General features: G+C 45.5%; 1 protein-coding gene across 2 annotated transcripts in view; it reads right to left on the bottom strand.

Annotated features, from left to right (window-relative positions):
* TENT4A (terminal nucleotidyltransferase 4A) overlaps window positions 1-16770 on the bottom strand; it is a 612157-nt gene that overhangs the window by 235346 nt on the left and 360041 nt on the right. For both annotated transcript variants that reach the window (XM_069613719.1, XM_069613720.1), the window contains exon 8: window positions 6821-6947. In XM_069613719.1, coding sequence (XP_069469820.1) covers window positions 6821-6947 — 127 coding nt within the window. The remainder of the gene's footprint in view (window positions 1-6820; window positions 6948-16770) is intronic.

Raw genomic sequence — 16770 nt, forward strand, 5'->3', positions numbered from 1 at the left:
GAGTACAGATGCCTTTTAGTCATGTACCGAATGTAGTACAGATTTGGCAAACAAACCTCCTTAAGATGTAGTTGAATCCAAAGCATAATGTTTGATGAAAGTATGCATGGATGGATGACCATGTGGCTGCTGCACAAATATCTTGCACAGGTATGCCCCTCTTCAGTGCTGTTGAAGTTGCTATGCCCCTAGTTGAATGGGCTCTGAAGCCCTCAGGGGGATTTTTTCCGGCTAGCCTATAACACTGTTATGGCTAAAATTATCCATCTTGATAATGTTTGGTTACGGCTAGTCCAAATTTACGGCCAGTGTATCCCACAAAAAGTTGATCACACTGACGTATCTTTGACAATCTTGAGATGTAAAAACTTAGAGCCCTTCTGGGATCTAGCCTATGCAGTCTTTCCTATTCCTTACATGTGTGAGGAGGAGGGTAGAACGCAGGTAGAATTATTTTCTGTGTCAGATGAAAGTCTGAAACTATTTTTGGCAGAAAAGATGGTTTAACTGGAAGGACAACTTTATGAAAGATGGTGTGAGGACCACTCGAAATTGCCTGCAACTCACTTACTCTGCGGGCTGATGTCAATGCAATTAAAAGTATAGTTTTTAATGTAAGAAGCCTTAACGGACAAGAATGTAAAGGCTCAAAGGGTGTACATGCCAGAAATTTAAGTACCAAATTTAAATCCCCACACAGGAACTTGAAAAGGTACTGGTGGAAAAACATTGTTTAAACCTTTTAGAAATTGTATTATTAAGGGTCTCTTAAAATATCTTTCTTCTGATGAGCGCTTGAAGATAGATAGCGCTGCTACATAGTCTTTTATTGTCTTAACCTGGAGCCCCAGATTAGCTAAATGTAATAGAAAAGATACCATTGGAATGTCACATTGAAAAGGATCACATTCTTATCCCTGTACCAGTTACTGAATTTATTCCAACGACACTGGTACAAAGATTTTGTTGCTGGCCTTCTGGCCGAAAGCAACACCTCCAAATCATCCGGAAGGTCCCAATCCTTGTATCTCAAACTCTCGAAAGCCATGTGTGAAGGTTGAGTATGTTGACCTCTGGATGGAGAAAGTGACCTCCCTCTTGCAAGAGAAGATCCTCTCTTTTTGGAAGATGTATTGGAGGGCAGATGGACATGTCGAGAAGGTCCGGGTACCACGTTCTCCTGGCCCAATCCGGGGCAATTAGGATCATGCAATTAGGATCATGGTTTTCCTGAACTTTCTCAACCTCCTGATTACTTGAGGGATCACAGGGACTGGAGGGAACGTATATAGAAGAGGAAATTCCCACTACTACAAATGCGTCTCCTAGAGCTCCTCTCGGGGGAAATTCCCTTGAGCAGTACAGTTCGCACTTCCTGTTGACAATGGTCGCGAACAGATCCACTTGAGGGGTTCCCCAAAGGGCGAAGATCTCCATAAGGACTTCCTGAGCTATCTCCCACTCGTGAGAGACTCTGCTCTGCCTGCTCAGAGCGTCCACCGCTGTGTTTTGCTCTCCTAAGTGAATGGCAGATAGATCCCTTCTTGTATTGCCCAGAACCAGAGCTGCATTGCCTCTCTGCACAGTGGCAGTGACCCTTACTCCTCTCTTGTTGAGGTAGTACATGGCCACTAAGTTGTCCGTCATGCTCACCACATTCTTTCCCCGTACAGAGGGCAGAAAGGCCTTCAGCGCTAGTCTGATCGCCCTCAGCTCCAAAAGGTTGATGTGTAGTTTGGTCTCCGAGGGAGACCAACGACCGCTGATTGTCAGATCGTTGGTGTGGGCCCCCCACCCCGTGAGTGAGGCGTCCGTCACTACAGTGATCTCCGGCCATGAATGCCAAAAAGATTGTCCCTTGAGGATGTGTTCTTTGCAAACCCACCATTGTAGGACCTGAGCTACTCTGGTTGGAACTTGTAAGAGATCTGTCATTTCCCCAGAAAATTGGGACCATTGAGTCCTGAGGGCCCATTGAAGGGATCTCATCCTCAATCTGGCCTCTGGCACCAGAAAAATCCAGGATACCATGAGGCCGAGCAACCTGAGAAAATCGAAGGCCGGTAGATACTGGGCATTCTGGAATTTTGTCACCATCTGCAGAATGTGGTGAGCTCTCTCTTCGGGAGGCGAGGCTTTGCCCGAACGAGTATCCAAGACTGCTCCTATAAACTGGAGCTTCTGTGATGGTATCATGTTTGACTTTTAAATTCAGAGAAAACCCTAGTTTGTGAAGGAAGTGGCAAGACTTGGATAGATGATCATGGACTTGTTCTGGAGAAAGTGCCCTGATCATCCAATAGTCCAAATAGGGCTAGACATGAATCCCCCTTCTGAGACTCGCTGCCACTACCGCCATCAACTTGGTGAAAACTCTTGGGGCGGAGGTTAACCCGAAAGGCAGAACTCGAAACTGATCGTGAGAGTTGCCTATCGCGAACCTCAGGTACTTAGTGCTCGAGATGGATTGGCACATGAAAGTAAGCACCTGAAGGTCCAATGATACCAGTCTTGAAGTTGGAGAGCCTGAAGGATCTGAGAAAGAGTGACCATCTTGAACTTGTCCTTCCCTGAGGAACTTGTTCAAGTTTCTCAAGTCCAAGATGGGTCTCGGTCCTCTGACCTTCTTTGGAATGAGGAAATATGGGGAATACCAACCCTTGTTCCTCTCCACTACAGGTACATGTTCCATTGCACCTTTCTGTAGCAGGGTTAAAACTTCCTGCAACAGGAGCGGGTCTGGATTTTTGGTAGAGTTGTATTCCGGTGGGTGATTCTGAGGTTTCTTGAGAAACCTCAGGCAGTAACCTTGGGATACTGTTTCCAGTGCCCAAACATCTGAAGTAATGCCCCGCAATTCTTTTAGATGCTGTGAGATCCTGCCTCCCACTGGGGTCTTGTGAGTCAAAACCTCAGAGTGGTTTTGCGGCAGCTCCAGCAGCGGCTGAAGGGACAGATGCTGCTGCTGGGGCAGATCTAGCGCCTCTTCCTCGCCCCCGAGGAAATTTTCTTTGCCCCCTTTGATTGGCCTGTCCCCTTCCTCTCCCAAATGGAGTAAAAACGAAAGGGACGACCCCTCCAGGACGATGAGCCTGTGTAGGGCCGTTGCTGAGGTTGTCGTATAGCGGCACTAAGTGACTTTGCCGCTGCCTTGGAGGTCTGCAGCTTCTCCAAACTTTCATCCGCCTTGCTGCCAAACAACCTCGAGCCATCAAATGGCATGTTAAGGAGTCTAGATTGAACATCTGGTGCAAAACCCGACTTCCTTACCCACGCAAATCTGTGTAGCACTGCGCTAGACGCCATGGACTGCTGATACTGTCAGCAGTGTCCAAACCTGCTTGAAGGCATTCTCCCGAAGCCTCCTTACCATCCTTAATTATGGATAAGAAACCATCACGTTCCTCTCCTTCCGGGATGTGTTGAGCTGCCGCTGACATGCAGTCCCACAGAGTATAATTAAATCTAGCCAATGTACAAGATACATTGGTAGACTTCAGAACCATGCTCCCTGATCTAAAGATCTTTTTCGAACAAGTATCTATTTTCTTGTCATCCCCATCAGAGGGTATAGTGGGGTATGCAGAATTTTTTGTTGATGTGGCTGCCTGAACTACCAGACTCTGGAGAAGGATGTTTACTCAAATAATCTGGGTCAGAGTTACAAGGTCTGTATTTTGCCACATTTTTTATTCACTGCTGTAATAGATTCCAGTCTTTCGCAAGCAGCATTTACTCTCCTTTGCAGGGCACTATGAAAGGGAAGTATGGGATCTGGTTGATGACCTCCTGACAAAATATCTGTAATATCATCCTGATATACAGGTGAATTCCTACCCCATCCCATAAACTCTTACTTTATTCATAATTTTTCTGTAACCTAAATCAGCATGTTCTGCTGGATCTGGTCTTTCAAATTCGTATTCAAGGGACGGATCTAGTCCACTTGCAGATTGTAAACATTCATACAAGTCCTGCATTTTTGATTGAGGATTAATTCCTCAGGAACTTCTCTTGTACCATATTTTAATCCTGCTGATGAAACTTCAGGTTCATCTTCTTCATCCTCCTCAGAAACTTCAGGTTCATCTTCATCCTCATTTTGTGAGGACATTTCTCCATATACAGCTGACACAGTTTGGAAAAAATCAAGTCTGCTTTCTGGGTGAAATACTTTCTCAGGAATAGGCTTCAATCCTGTAATTGGTGTCGACGGCGTCGAAGTCGTGGCCGTTATCTTCGATGTTGTCGAGGTATTCTTCGATGTTTTCAAAGGCACTACAAATGGCGTCGAAGGAATCTTCGAGGCAGTCAATGTTGTCGAAGAAGTCTTCGAAACACTCGACATCGTCGAAGAAATCTTCGAGGTCGTCGATAAAATATTCGATGTGCCTTTTTTCTGTTGGGTCGTCGACCCTTTATACTTGACAGCCTTCGACAGAGGCTTTGAAGATGTTTTCGTCGAAGTCTTCAATGATTTATCGACGTGGAAAATCTTTTTCGTAGAGTGTCTTTTTAGGTGTCTGGGAAGAGTCCCTAGAAGAGACCCTCGACAATTTCTTGTCAGACTGCTTCGTTTTAGACCTTCCTCTGTCACTTTTGTGACTAGAGGCATGACCTTCAGACATTTTTGAGGGGGGTCTGAGCCGCGTTGTCAAAAATTTTCATCATGGACTCTCTAAAAGCTTCCCACTTTCTAGGGGAGTCGTGTTTAGTTGGACAAGTAATAACTTCCTCGAAGTCGAGGAAGAAAAAGAGGGAGATTGGTGTCGTCTCTTTTTCGCCTTTTTGGACGAAGAAGAGGACTTCCTTGATCTACTCCTCGATCGTGATTTTTTTATGGTGTTTTGCCGAAGACTCAGCCGAGTCTTTCTTCCCTCTCGAAGAAAACTTCGATGATTCCTCCCCCACCGCCAGTTTACTTCATCTTTCAAGGCCTTGTGGGTCACTGATTGGCACGAACCACAGCCTTCGATCCAATGTTCGGACCCGAGACTCCAGAGGCAGTTACAGTGAGGGTCGGTCAGCGATATTTTTCTGCCGCACCTTAGACACTTCTTAAACCCCGTTTTCAGAGTAGATGGGTTCGAGGAAGACGACATAATCGCTTAAGACTGAAGCGCCGTTTTATTTCGATCCGAAGCAAAGCTAACGGAAAAACAGAACTGAGGCCAACGGGCGCGCTCGAGGCATTTATACTACGGATGACGTTCACACTCGACGCATGCCGCCGAGGGACATAGACGCCGTAGCCTTGAGTGGAGCGCTCTCTGGATGAGAGAAAAAATTTCCGAAGCAGCAAAGCTGAAGGTAAGCATATATATCTAAGATGAGGAATACGTGGGAGGACACAATCCATTCGAAGTAGGAGTGCTCATGCCAGATATAGCAAACCGTGATTACCAAGTAAATTTACTTTTCCATGAAGTTTGAGTGGGGCCTATATCCACTGAAAACAAACAAGCAATAGAAAACACAAATGTGTGTTATCAGAACAGTGACCTACAGGACCTGGAATAACCATCTGTAGCCACTGATGTCCCATGCTGCGTCGCAGGTAAATTGAAAAGTGCACATGGAGAACAGTCTTCCAGGATTAAGGAATGTCATGAAGCGCAAAGCTCCCCGTTTTAAGAAACATTAAAGGACCATCTATAGCTGAGTATGGCAGATCCTGTGCCTTTGCTCGTGTGAGGAGATCTTTATGGAACCATGGTCTAACTGAATTATGTGCTTCTAGAGCCCATTCCCCGAATACGCCACTCAACTGCTACTGGGCCAGGAGCAAAGTAAGGGAACTAAAAAAAAAAAAAACGCAAGTAGCCAGATGCGCAGAGATTGTTTTTCTGTAAACCAGAAAAGACATTGAGTTTATTTATGCTGCCTCTGACAGGAAGACTAGGCATGGTGAAGTTCAGTCTAAACCGCTGCAGGGACAAGGTGAACTGACAGTAATTAAATCTTTTGCACATACTGCCCTAGTTAAAAAGTTTTTGGCTGAAGTCTATTCTTCCAGGACAGAATATAGCAATCACAGACACCAATGCCACAATTACTCATGGTTTGTGCCGTGTCCCCATATTCAAGCAGGGCATGAAGCCACAAGAGGAGCCCGTCAATGTAGTTGAGTAACCCTGAAACTTCAGTTTAATAGACTCATTTAAGTTATCCCAACTTTTTTTGATTTTCATAAGCTCAAGAAGATGTTGCTACATTTACATTGAAGTGTAGATGGATGCACTGAACAGTATGGGGCTGTACAAACTCACTGCCCAAGATTTTTCAAAAGTTGTTACACTAATGTCCTACCTACAAGGCACTTCTAAGTACAGAAGAAAAGGAGTAAGCCGAACAGAAAGGTCAAAGGGTCTCCTGAGAAACTGAAAAAAGAATTTATTGCAAAAATCAAAATCGTTGTTACTCCAGTCTGCAATCAAAGTAGCAGAGAAAAATATGGATTGCTGCCCCTTAAAGCTCACCACTTGTCACTATGAAGAATGTGCAAAAAAGCAGACCTTTACAATCCCAAAGGCTGGCCAATCGATAAAATTGTAAGTAGCCCACAAGATTTCAATTTTACTTACAAGGGAACAGGGACTTGTCAGAGGGGCCCCCCCAACTACCCACTCACAACCATCTATGCGCAGGGAGCACAATCCTAAGCCCCATTCTACATAAAGCTACCCATCACCACCTCCCAGTTCAGCACCTACATGTAAACAGCTCTATAAACCACTTGCACATATGCCACCAGTAAACAATTACATTTTCATGCACATTACAGATTTACAAACTATTTCAAAGTATGCAATTGATGTACCTCTCAAGATCGCGGTTTGGATACAGCCTTGCTAGTGGCGAGAGTGCATGAGTAAGAACAAGGTAGGCATAATGAAAGACCTGCTGCACATGCATGGCACCATATGAACTCCTGCCAACGTCGTTCCCTGCATTTGAAAGATTAAAAATTAGAATTGTATTTGCAACACACATTGAAAGCTTAAATACATTCGTAGGGCCAATAACGGAAAATTGTTTATTGAACAATGTGCACATATACAGTGAAAGCATTATTCCAGGACAAAAAGGGAACAGTTTTAATACATTGCAACAAATGACGCAGATCAAGCAACTTAGTTAAAAAAACTCAATTTTTACCAGGTAAACATTTCCTTCCAAAAAACATTAACTCAGACTCTTGCATGTACAATAGGGTTGCCTTGCTATTCAGGATGATTCAAACAGGACTTTCCACACAAAGGAAATAAAGTTAACAGTGGATTAGACAACATTTTGATGGTGGTGTAAGAAAAATCCAAAAGCATTTGAGGATGTTATTTCATGGGCAAGAAAATAGGGAAAATATTGGTGCATTGGTGTTGGATACCACATGCTGTGTTCTACTGTCCCTTTTATTTTGCTCTCGTTTATAAAATAGACCTTAAACAGCATACATATGTAAAAATAATAAATACAATAACAAAAATCTGTTAAAACAATTTACAAACTAGCATGACAAATGATAAACGTAATCTAGTTATTGTAAAGTTTGAAAATCTCTGAATGTTCTCCAGTTTTTCCAGTAAAATTAGAACGCATATGATAACAAACTGTCAATTTCCCCACATCAACCACTCCATGACATCTCAGCCCAGCTGCACTGACCCCAGAAACAGTTGTGTCACAATGCGTTACAGTCAAGAGACCAAATGCTTTAGAGTTGGTTAGACTGAAATTATTACAAACCCTGCAGTGTGTGTCAGTGAGTTTTGTCCCATTTACTTTTGCGCTCCAAAGTTGGAAATTGGTTAGTCGGAACAGTAATTCTACAACCAGATTTTTCGGAAGTGTGATATGTAATTCAAGGTGTCCTTTTTCCTAATAAATTGTGCGTACTCTTCGTAAAATGTGTACCATGCCAACAAATTGATAGTGTATACCCAGTAATACCTAAACGGCTTATTTTTTTTAACCAAACATATGTCATTTGTTAACTCTTCCCCAGAGGAACCAACCTGTAGTAATATTTCCAGTAAAACAGATTATCTCATCAGCACACGCTAACAAAGCACCCACTCTATCTGCTACTAGCCCCACCCATGGCGAGCAATAAACGCAATATAACTCAAGAGAAACTCCTGCCTTTGCTCCAGCACATTATAAACCACAACATAGCTATCACAGATCCTACTGCTCTAGTCAACCTTCATAACCATACTTTACTTACAGCCATTAACAAGCTAGCACCCGTAACATCTTGCAAATCTAAACCTAGAGCGCACCTCAATTCCTGGTACACCCCTCACCCCAGATATCTAAGGAAACTGAAAAGAAAATAAACCGAAACATTATGGAAAGGTACCCCCACTACAGCCAACAAAGATTACTTCTCTCTAGCCGCCCTTAATTACAAATTTGCTATTGTCCAGGCCAAAAAAGACAATGACTGTATCACCAATGCAAAATCAAGCAAAGAAGTCTTTAATATCTTGAAAGAGCTAGAATCTCCCTCTCCACCCCCAGATACTTACAATAAAGATATCTCTTGGTGTACTACCATTCAGAATGCACTACAAGACAAAATTACCATGCTTCAAAGTAAAATAGAAACTTAAAAACTCCATTTATCTGATCGAGGCATAAACAAGTTTTAAAATATTGATTAGCAGAGTTTGCTAAACAATGTTTGATTAGCAAACCGACCCATTTGATTAGCTATTTTGTACTAATATTGTTAATGTCACCAGCAGTTATTTGTACCCAAGACATGAAAAATACAGCAGTTTTGCATAACGCTGAAATAAGACATTAGTGAGATGAGTGAGGCCTTGCAAATGCTTTAAACTTCAGATAAACCTGCAGGTGGGATAACTTGGTTTACCGATTCAACCTAAAAGAAATGCACTCCACCCGTGTGGACATTTACTGCAAACAAAGAAAAAGTTAAATAAAAGTTTCAAACAAGTCTTTTAAATGTTGCTCGTCCTTCATACAGTGTACTCGAATGTGCGAGTAGGTGAAAAGACTGAGCCATAGACTAGTCTGTAAAATGTAAAAGGTTAGCTGCATCAATGGACACAAATAAATAGCTATGATAAAAAGGCTTTGAAAACTGTTTGGCCAGCTGTCTCCTGTAGGTGGTAATATATAATACAATCATTAAGCAAAGCGAGCTATGGAGGCAAACTACAGTGTTTCGTATTGCAGTAGATATGTAGATGTACAGACTGGATGAAACTATTGATCACTACTTTGCGTAAGCATCTAGTTTGTTTTGTGTATTCATCATGTAAGAGGAAATAAATACTAAGCAGAGTGGATTGCGTAGCAGACAGAACACTTGACAAATTAGGTGGAATGTTGTAGTTTGTGGTCATCTCACTTTCAGGGTACCGAATATAAAGCAACAGGGTGATAACAGAAAGTATGGGTTTGCTCATGGGTTGCGCATCAGTTGCAAGATGTATGAAACCTGCAGGTTACAGAACAGGTTTGCCATCAAAAGCATTTGATCATGTGATCATTTACATTTTCAAAAGTGGCCACTTGTCAATATGATGCATCTTCCCCAACAAAATGAAATTTAGATACACTAACCGAATCTTTAATGTAAAGCATGAGAAGATATGTCTTACAGTATCAATACTGTAATTATGCATTATGTAACAACTTAAATTTTAGCAATGGAATTGCAGGACTGTCGATTAAAAAAAAGATAAAGTTGACGCATACTTGTCTTTGCCAGACCGGATACAGAAAGCAGAATCAAAGTTATCATCCCGATTACTTCTGGTTTGTAATTTGAAAAAGAAAGACATTCTTGCCTAGCACTCCCACACATGCCTTTGGCATGTAAGAGTTGAGATGATTACTGCTGCACTTTCTCTCCATTAGCACTTGAAGTGAACAGAGAAAAAAGGGTAAAGAGAGCACTGAGGGAAAGGAATGCAGGGCGAGTTGTGCTTTCATTGAACTTAAATAGCTAACTCTGCTACACAAGCGTTCATTTGATTAGCAAACCTACCGAATTGCATAGCAAATTGCCATGCGACACTCCTTATTTTATGCCTTGCCCGATACACCACTTGCTCTCAATCCCACCCGACAGGAACACAGCCAATTCAATGTTTCACCCCTCTCAACCAAAGAAGTTGAAAGGATCAACTTGAAATGAAAACCAACTGCCAGGGAGACGTGCGTCCTGCCCCGGTTATTAAAAAGGCAGCAAAGGAACTTTCCCCGTTTATCACAGCCCTCATTAAGGCATCTTTCAAATCCAGTACTGTACCAAACAACCTAAAAAAGGCCCGAGTACTCCCGCTACTCAAAAAGCACACTCTAGACCCCAACAATCCTGCAAACTTATCGACCCATCACTACAGTACCTTTTTTGTTAAAAATCCTGGATCGTGCCGCCTACCTGCAGATCAACACCTGGAATCTAATAACCTTCTGGGTCTCAATCTGGATACAGACACAGGACTGAAACTGCTTTGATTGACCTCAAGTCGGAAATCCAACACCTCAACGATAAAGGCAAACTTGTCCTGCTCCTCCTTGACCGGTGAGTAGCATTTGACATTGTGAACCATAAAATCCTTTGTGGCCACCGTACATCTGCAGCACACATCTCAGACAAAGCGAATGCCACGATTAAGACCTTCCTCAACAATATATCCATGAGGGTCTTTGCACCATCAGTGGCCGCTGAACCTACTCCAGTAACTTGTGGTGTTCCACAAGGCTCTGTTGTGTCACCACTCAATGTGTTTAACAAACCACTGTTTGAGGACCGACTATTTGGGTGTAACCTACACGAATTACTCTGATGACACCCAAATACTCATCCCCATCACAGCGGACTACACCACTGATAGCCAAACACTCAACATTTACCTCACTATACAAGCCTGGATAGGCAAGCACGGACGGTCTTGATAAGACAGTTGCTTCTCCTTCGATCACCAGCTAAACTAAACAAATTAGACTATCAATTCACTGCCTTTAACATCGATGTTAATATAATTAAAATATCCAAAGATGTAAAATCTCTAGGCATTCACCTAGACTCAACCCTCTCCTTAACAAGACAAACCAATGCTATTGCATCCTCAACTGCCTACACCTGCAAACTCATTACTGCCTGCAGATCCTTCATAACACCAGCCAATTGCATTACCCTAGCCAGCGCTTTAGTCCCATCCAAATTGGACCGTTGCAATGCCCTTTGCTTAGGAACCACCCAACAGAACCTCAACAAAACGCAAGTTATTCAAACTGCGCTGAATATCCCGAAATCACAACAGCTCAGAAATCAGAGGTAAGCTGGATTGGTCTGCGCCAAGCAACGAATCACCTTCAAAACCATTTCCCTTACTCACAAGTGTCTCACCAACAGCGCACCCCGATACCTGTCCAATAATCTAAACTTCAACATTCCAAGCCGCCCGACCAGAAATGCCCAGACCAATTGCATGGAGGTCCCGCAGATTTACCTACAAAGAGCAGGAGGGTCCAGCTTTCCTTTCCTTGCAGCCAAAAGTTGGAACACACTCCCCAGCATGCTAAGATCTGAACCTTCATACCGCCTTTACAGAAAAAATAGCAAGCGCTGGCTATTTGAGCAAGAACACTGTTAAACTATAAATACAGCCTGTCTGATATAACTCTTGCTGTAATTTATCTGTATATTTGCTACCGGCCAATATTTCCACTCCCTTTAATGTTTCAGTACATATGTAATTCTACTAAATGTAACTTGGCAACTCCTAAGCCTCATACCTGTATGCCGCATATATGTACTTTTATATTTGCTACCTGCCATTCCATTATTTAACGTATGTGTAAATGTACATATTTATCATGTATAATTTATATATTATAAATATAACTATGCAATTTGTAAACCATGCGCCCAGATGCCTCAGAGCTGGGATTTACAAATAAACTAAATTAAATGAACTAAAACCTGCACTCTCCTTACCAGTCACTCTGGACGGCCTCCCTTGGCCCTCTTCCTGCTCCCACCTGTGAGGCTAAGAACCTGGGGCTCACCTTCAACTCTACACTCCTCACATCTCGGATGTCTCCAAGAAGTAAAACTACCAACTGCACCTCAGAGGTATTCTTCATTGCCTCTCCTTCCCTACCAGGAGCTCACTGTCTGTAGAGCTCTGGTTCTATCTAGGCTGGACTACTGCAACAGCCTATTTCTAAATCTGCCTGCTTCTACTCTCTGCAACTCATATCAGAACTGGACTGCGAGACTTGCCCTTGGCCTCAAGCCCAGGGATCGAATCTCTCCAGCACTGAAATATCTGCATTGGCACCCTGTGGCTGCAAGGATTATGTTCAAGACCCTCAGCATTGTCCACATGGCCATCTGGGGCCTGGGTCCTCAATACCTACAGCTCCCTCTTCTTAAATAGCTTCCTAATCAAGCTCTTCGATTCTCCAATTTCCCTCAAAGTCATTCGCTTCTCCAAGCAACGAGTTGGTGGTAGATCTACTTTGGCTGGGGCCTCTCTCAGGAACAGCCTCTCTGAAACTCGAGAACTATCTCCAATTCCGGAAGCACCTCAAGCCTTTGCTTCTGCCTTCTCTCTTCCTCTCCCCTGCTGATTTCCTGTCCGATTCAGCACTGGTCACCTGGCTACCCTCTGATTTCCAGCCCAGGTCCCTACCCACCCAGTTGCACACCCACACTGCCTCCTGGCAACCCCTGCACTTAGGTCTGTATCTGTAAGCCTTCAGTCCCCCTACCTGCGCTTTTGAACACCTGCTGTCTCCACTTACCTTGCACCTACAAGCTGCTGCTCGCACTTCGTTATTGTTTTGATCCAAAGTACAGCAATTCCCCTCCCCTTTCCCCTCGCACTCACCCCCCCTCGCCATTCCCCTGCACTTGCGAGATCTCAATGTCACTTGGCCTAGTAAGATTGTTAGCTGTCTGTCCTCCCCGTTACCCCTTCCTTGCCTCGTTGCGCCTTGAAAGCATGTATAGGCACGTTACAAATGCCATAGCATAACTTTAGACATTCGTAGTTTGCAGTCATTAATGGTAATAGAATTAGTGACAGGCTAAGCCCATAAAGTAGCGTACGTTCCACCTTAAGCTGGTAGAATTGAACGAGTGGCTTGAGAGAAGACCGTTGGGAATTATTTTCATCTTGGTTAACAAAGGGGTGAATTTCCCTAGGAGACATTTTAAGTTACTCACCATAGTGATAAACATACTCCTACACCATAGTCCTTTCCTCCATACTGTATGGGGGTCCCTTGCTACGGACGGGAAGACAATGCATTACTTACCGTAAAAGCATTTCTGATGGTTGTATCTGCTTCGATTCACATGCTGTGCATAGGTCCGACATCCAGTGGTCACTGCGGAGTATTGCATTTTGTTTTTCGTAGTCGAAAAGGGGACGTCGACAAGGCGTGTCTGTAACACTATCCCTATAGTGACGTGCGTTGTACCCACAATCCCTCACGCGTCGAGGTCCCTCAGATTGTTTTTTTCCACCCAGTTTCTGGTCGCCTTTCGCGGAGCTCCTAGAGACATTGCTATACTTGCCACGGACCTCGGTCCTTTTGTCATAACTTAATATACTGGTAATGATCCCTCCCCCTCGACGTTAGCTGTGAAGCTGTTTCTCCGCCGAACTGATTTTCGACGGAGAGGAAGAGCGGAGGAGATCCTTCGGCGCTGCCGAACACGTGGCCTGGCCACTGGATGTCGGACCTATGCACAGCATGTGATTCTAAGCAGATTAACAAACATCAGAAACAACCTTTCACCAGAAAAAAAAAAAGTTTACCCTTTAAATTAAAATGCACGGCCCTGGAAGCATGCGCTCTCCGACTGCCCACCAGTGCTACTCAGTCCCCTTTGACATGTCGGCAATATTAGGATTGCCTAATGAGATGTTAAGGGGGGGGGGGACGTATGGAGTAAAGGGGACTAGGAGTACATTAGCCACTAAGGTGAGTATTATAAGTTACTTATCGTAGTGACTAATTTACACCTAGTCCATAGTCCCCTTTCCTCCATACTGTATGAGCGTCCCTCCTAGGGATGCAAGACAGAACCATTCACCAGAAGAAAAAAAAGTCCTTTAAATTTAGAGGTGCATGCAGGGGTACTACCCTGGGAGCATACACTCCCCTAACTCCACCCACCGACACCACTCAGTTGCCATAGGCGCGCTGACAATTCACTGGTAGAATAGGGAGCTGCGGGTGCCGAAACTACGAGGGGCCATAATGTACTGCATCCAGCACCCATCTGTCCGCCATGATTAAATGCCACTCAGACATGGTGTGCCACCCTGCAACCTAGTTGACCGCCTATATGGCAGTCATTTCTGAGGCTTGGACTGCCGGCCTTTACCAGCCGAGGCCGCTAGACCCCGCTTCCGCTGAGCTTTAAAGTCCTTGGCCCATTGTGCAGACTGGAAAGAACGCCGAACCCTTGGGAGGAGTAACAGGGGCGACTGCAGCCAGTCACGGGAACCTGAAAATCTGGCATTCCCCAAGGCTCTTCGAAAAGGCATGAAAAGAGCGTCCACTCGGCAGCGTGCCCAGTGACTTTGCTGTGTCCGAGTCTTCCTTCATCCCTTTCATCCCTTTCAACGCCCGTCAATCTTTGCAAACAACTGCTCCCTTCCCATGGCATGTCCACCACTTTGTGTTGCACCTCAGGCCAGACATCAGTGTAGCGCAGCCAGGCCTGTCTACGAAGAACCACACAATTGTTGATCTGTTTGAACCCTCGACCATGCAAGGTCCACCACAAGGTTAATGCTGTGGTTGGAGGCTTCCTCCCCCTCTCGAAGCCGCAGCATTTCCTCCTTCCTTTCTTGCTCTGGCAGATCAAAGAGTGGAGCCAACAGATGCCACATCTCCCCGTAATATCGAGCCATAATGGCCAAAGAGTTGGCCCTCACCGTAAGCACCTTCTTGCCAAACGCCTCCTGCTTTCAGGACTTTGTCCAGGGGCGCACACTTGTGCCGACTTCGCAGCTTCCGACCAGCCTTCACGGACTCCGGCGTGGGTTCTGACATGAGGCACTTGGGTGAAGACTCTGGCGCCTTAAACTTCTCCAAGCCACTCTTGACCGCAGGCTCCGAGAACAGATGACCCGTCGGGCGCAGCCCCTCTTGCCACACATGGTCCAAAAATGGGGGCAGAAAAGAGCGCCTTCTGCCTCTTAGCCATGTGCTTGAACATAAATTTCAAAAAGTCCTTTCGCTCCTCCTCTGGCGTAAAGCCAAACTCCTGACACGCCTTGGCCATTGTTGCATTAAAAGCGTCATCTGGTGGAGAGGGCTGAGCCGGGCCACTCTGTGGATCCACCCCTGGATCAGTATCCCAGGTAACCGCCCGCCTGTCACGTGGAACACAATCAGGATCCAAATCTACCAGCTCTCCTTCCTCAGGATGTGTCCAGGGAGGGGTGAAACCAACCAGAGACCGCACCAGTGGCCGAACCGTAGGTGACGTCCCAGGAAGCCTTGGCGATGGACACCTGCACCCACATCTTGTCATGGCACAACCTGTACTTCCGTCTCCACGGGACCCACGGGGCTCAGCAGGACTGGGAGACGTGCATCCAACTGCAGCGTGATCAGCACCTGCATGGACAGCAACAAGTGCAGATTCACCAGCGGGTACTGCAGCGGGACAGTACTAAGGCCTGCCAATGTGGATGGCACTGCCGGCTGCAGACCAAACGCCGACGGAACGACGGATGACTTTCCTCTTCCGGACTTCAGTCCAAGTCGTACGTCATGGGGTCTGGCTGCAGAATCTCCAAGGGGAGCAATGGCCCAAGGCTGGACCCCCGACTGCCACAGCACCTCGGAAGGCAATGATGCACCGGCCGCTGTGAAGAATCCAGTGCAGTCGACGACGGAACAGTCATCACCACAGTCAAGTAGGGAAGACAGGGCCGCACTACCACCGAGGACAGAGGGACTGACGAGCCCCTTAGCAAGGGAACCAAGTCCGCCACTGACCTAGCCTTACCCAGGGAGATGGACCGTTGGACGTGGAGCTGGACCAATGTTTGGAAGACGCACGGTCTTAAGAGGAACGGCGCTGGTCCTTTGTCGACGAGGACGACGGTCGAGACTTTGCTTTCTCTATTAGACACTGGCTTTGTGCAAAAGCGTCACAGACTTCTGTGGTCCGGAATGCACCTCCTTCGACTTGTGAATCCTGTGAGCCTTGTCCTGAGACGGAAAGCTTGACCCTCTACTCTGCTGCACCCACCTGGTGCCCAACGACTCCCCACCTTAACCCACCTCCGACGCAGGCCCTGCTGTGTGCTGCTTCTTAGAGAGGGGGGGAGGGTCCACCGACCGCGACCTCGTGAGCGAAGGAGACACCTTCTCCACCTTAGTAGAGGACATGCCCCCCGCGGGCTGAACCAACCTCCGACGCCGGTAAAGTCCCCTTGTTCAGCCAGCAAATTAACTGATGATTGCGGTCCTTCAGCATCTTCTGTGATAAGCCTTGACAAACCTCACAGTTGTCTGTGGGATGATTGGGATTATAGGCAATAAATAAAGTCTGCATGCCCATCCTCAGACTTTCTTTAGGCCACGGGTCGCATGGACGAAACAACGATTTGTTCAGGCCCACTGATGACCTACTAGGCCTTGGAAGAACCAACCAGTGAAAGCATGTATAGAAAACAGAGCAATTTTCTCGAGAGCGCAAACACAAGGTTATCCCAACAGTTTGGAGACGGTGGAAATCTGAAGGGA

The sequence above is a fragment of the Ambystoma mexicanum genome, chromosome 5p (genome assembly GCF_040938575.1).
Source record: "Ambystoma mexicanum isolate Mex_15411 chromosome 5p, UKY_AmexF1_1, whole genome shotgun sequence".
Taxonomy (NCBI): domain Eukaryota; kingdom Metazoa; phylum Chordata; class Amphibia; order Caudata; family Ambystomatidae; genus Ambystoma; species Ambystoma mexicanum.